Source organism: Electrona antarctica (genome assembly GCF_951216825.1).
Source record: "Electrona antarctica genome assembly, chromosome: 7".
NCBI lineage: Eukaryota > Metazoa > Chordata > Actinopteri > Myctophiformes > Myctophidae > Electrona > Electrona antarctica.
The window spans coordinates 22,591,874-22,595,321 of NC_136812.1; the positions used below are offsets into that span (position 1 = coordinate 22,591,874).

Consider the following 3,448-nt stretch of genomic DNA (forward strand, 5'->3'; position numbering starts at 1 on the left):
TGCTGCTACTTCCGTCGTATTTCCGGCCTCGGTGGGTGGAGTTGTTGTCTACCTGCAGCGTACTAGGACCAAAGGTGTTTTTTGAGACAACTACTTCATCAAAATGCCATAATTGTTGGACTTAAAACTGATTTGATTCCAGCAAGATCACATTGAAAGTAAGTTCGACTTGGTGGCTATTACATTTTCAATACATTACGGTATGTTAATTAAGCGGTAGATTGCTCACTAAATCGGTTCACTTCAGTAGAAACATCAACATGCTTTTACTTTTGAAAGGGATAGCTTGGCCTAAAGTAGTCCGAGATAAAAGTGAGCTGGTTGTGTTTTTTTTAAGACAGGTTTTAATATTTGTCGGTAGAGTAAAATCTGGCGCTTTGTGAGGAGTTTAAATTAAAACGATCAAAAGTAGTTTGTCTCGTAACTATAGTGGCTGCATTTTCCGCAACAGGTATGAGCCATCCGCCCCGTACAAACCGGGACAGGAACCGAGAGAGAAACGGGGACAGACATCATCACCGGGACCCCGACCCACATGATGAGAGACATTCACCCAGTGACAGGTTGGCTGTTTTGTCATTAATATGAATCATCATAGGTAGCTGACATAGCTCTGGTCTCATTCTAGAGTTCTCATTCTAACGCTATGGACAAGATCTAGATAGCTGATAATAACGTGTGTGTACACGTTCTATACTGCTAACGTATTCCCCTTTTTCTAACTGTGTGTGTGTGTTTCTCCCCATAGATGTGTATATCTATGTCTTTAAATGTTTTACATTGAAAATGGAGGACCATGATGTAAACTAGTGCTTTTTCTGGTTTTATCCTCTTAGTTTTTGTATTGACCTGTACCTTCCTTGGACTGTAGTCACTGTACCCATTCTGCAATCTGTTATTAAAATTGTCAATCAATGTTCGAACTAATTTATTAATCAGATTGCCTCTTCATGCGGTCTCCTCTCCATCTCAAGTTACTAAACCTAACCTTCACCCTGACTCTTTCGATTTGACACGCAACAGGTCTTCTTCTCGACCCCCATACTACAGAGATTCCACACCATCACCACCTCGCAAACATGTACGGGAACGGGATGTCCAACGGGAAGAGCATCGTGAATCCAGCTGCAGTAACATATGCTCTAGGAGAGGTAGGCGGTTGGGCAGAAATATGCAGGGAGTAACTGGATGTACTGTACTGTCTGTATGCCTTAATGCCTAATTTGCATTTAGCTGAGATTCACAATGTAGAAGGCATAATATGAAGAAAAAATAATGTTCCTTTGATAAATAGGCCTATTGGATGGAGCTAAAATGAAAACACTCCTGTTCTAAGCAGAATTCTGTCACACCGAGGTTTAGGTTTCCCTCCCAGTGATACCTCCCTCTTTCCCCACTCCCTCCGTCAGACGACTGGACAAACCAGTTTGTGTTTACAATGCTGTGTAGTTCTCACTTCAGGCAAGGTAGTAACATGACACTGGAGTGGACCAGGGAGAGAGCCGATAACCTGCCATCTAAGATTGACAGACATACTAATCACATACTTTTTGACCATTGTCAAGCATAAAGGCTATTTTATACTTGGTTGCACAACATGTCTCGCACAGAAAACAGCAGATCTATGCGCTCACAATGCATCATGCAATGTATTGTGAGCTTCTAGATCTATCCATTTTGTGTGAGAGACTCCACCTCGCAACTAATTGTAAATCAGGCATAATGAGACAAAAGCTTTTTTTCTTTTGGTAGGTTAATATAATCTTAGTTTGTGAGAGCTTCTTTTGTGTGTGTGTGTGTTCCGTAGGCATTGTGCTGATCGTCTCTGTGCTGACCAACGCGCTGGTGCTGGTCTGCATAGTGGCAGCTCAGATGGTGACATCCGGTATGTCTGCCATGGGCGGGATGGGTAGCTTCAACATCAACTCCAACTTCAACATGCAGGGCACAGAGTTACAGCAGGTTCGAGACCTGGACATGGAGTACAGCCAGATGAGGGCGCCAGGCATTTACGGAGGTATCAGCTTCAGCCTCACCTTCGGGGTGGTGTCCCTCCTCTTCGTGGTGTCTGGCAACAAGCCGGCGCACATGCTGTCCTGGAAGATCCTGATCGGGGCGCTGGTGTTCCAGGCAGTGGGGGCGGTGGTGTATGTGGTGGCCGTCGGCCTGTACCTGCACTTCATCATCAAGGTTAATTCCACCGATGTGTGTCAGAAGCGCGAGAGGCTCTACGCGCGCAACGGCTACACGTGGATGAACTGCGACGTGGGCGGGGCTGATGCCGGCGTGGCGTTGTTCGGCCTGATCACGACCATACTGTATACGGCTGGCACCGTGCTGACGGTCCAGACCATCCGTGGAGTGAAGCGATACCGCGAGCAGGAGCAGCAGCATGAGGCCCAGAGGCACCACACTCGTTCCCACCCACAGAGAGCACCGCTGCAGGCAGCGACCAGCGCTGTGTGAAGGAGAACTTCAAACTCTTGGGACGGGTGGCTGTTTTGTAGTAACCTCCTAAATAATTTCCTGTGAATGCTGCCTATGATGAATGGTGTCCTGTCACTTGGGCTGTGTCGCAGGAACCTCTAATTAAAGACTTTTCAAACTTGTATAATCGTACAAATGAACAAGGTTTTTAATCCAATGTTTACTTTTTTTTTTTGATAATGCAATGTACTTTTTAAAACGTTTACCTGAACACAATGTATGCAAATAAACCTGAAATCATGCCACTCACTCCATTCAAACATGTTCTGTACCACTATGCCAAATTATACAGTACATCAAAATGGCCTGAAGGGGGCATCAGATCCCCACACATTTCCATCTCTACTCCATTCCTAAGCCCTGCTATTAGTCACTAGCTCTCCTCCTTTGAAAGGCTTTGTGCCAACTATGAGATCATGGTGCCCTCTGTCACTTACTGTCACAATGGCCCTCACACACAGCACTAAGGTGATGTAAGGGTTGTCTGCTTGTGTGGTGCCATAATTACTCACAAAGCACATTCTCAAGTTGTACATTTTGGTCTGATGTCATAATACACAACTTACACATAATGAAGGGTAATCATAACAGCACAGGCTTTGTAATATACAATCACTGGAGGAAGAGATGACCACATAAGTTTGCTAAATCAGCTACCCATACTACCATTCCATCCTTTTGCTCTTCATCTCAGGATCTACGAGTTGTAAAGTGGGGCAGAAGTGGCTCAGTGGATAGAGCAGCCATCCGGGAATCAGAAGGTCCCCGGCTCAATCATTAGCTCCTCCAGGCTTTGTGTTGAAGTGTCCCATAGTAAGACACTGCTCCTCTGTGTGCTGCTGCACTCACTCAGAGCAGCACACTTCTGGGTCAAAATGCAGAAAAGTAATTTCTTCTCTCGGTTTACTAAAAATACCCTTCAACTAGTCTTCGTCTTCCCAAAGAAGTCAAGGACCAACTC

At 45.2% G+C, this 3,448-nt stretch overlaps 1 protein-coding gene across 2 annotated transcripts; it reads left to right on the forward strand.

Annotated features, from left to right (window-relative positions):
* Positions 1-3,129, forward strand: LOC306926986 (MARVEL domain-containing protein 3-like). Of its 2 annotated transcripts, none has more exons than XM_079506552.1 (4): positions 1-158; positions 452-564; positions 1,028-1,151; positions 1,808-3,129. In XM_079506552.1, the coding sequence occupies exons 2-4, from the start codon at positions 454-456 to the stop codon at positions 2,464-2,466; spliced, it is 894 nt and encodes a 297-aa protein (XP_079362678.1). In that variant the 5' UTR covers positions 1-158; positions 452-453; the 3' UTR covers positions 2,467-3,129. The 2 variants fall into 2 exon arrangements, with proteins under 2 accessions (XP_079362678.1, XP_079362677.1); XM_079506551.1 differs by having other exon boundaries at positions 452-563; positions 1,024-1,151; positions 1,808-3,033.
* The last annotated feature ends 319 nt before the right edge of the window (positions 3,130-3,448 follow it).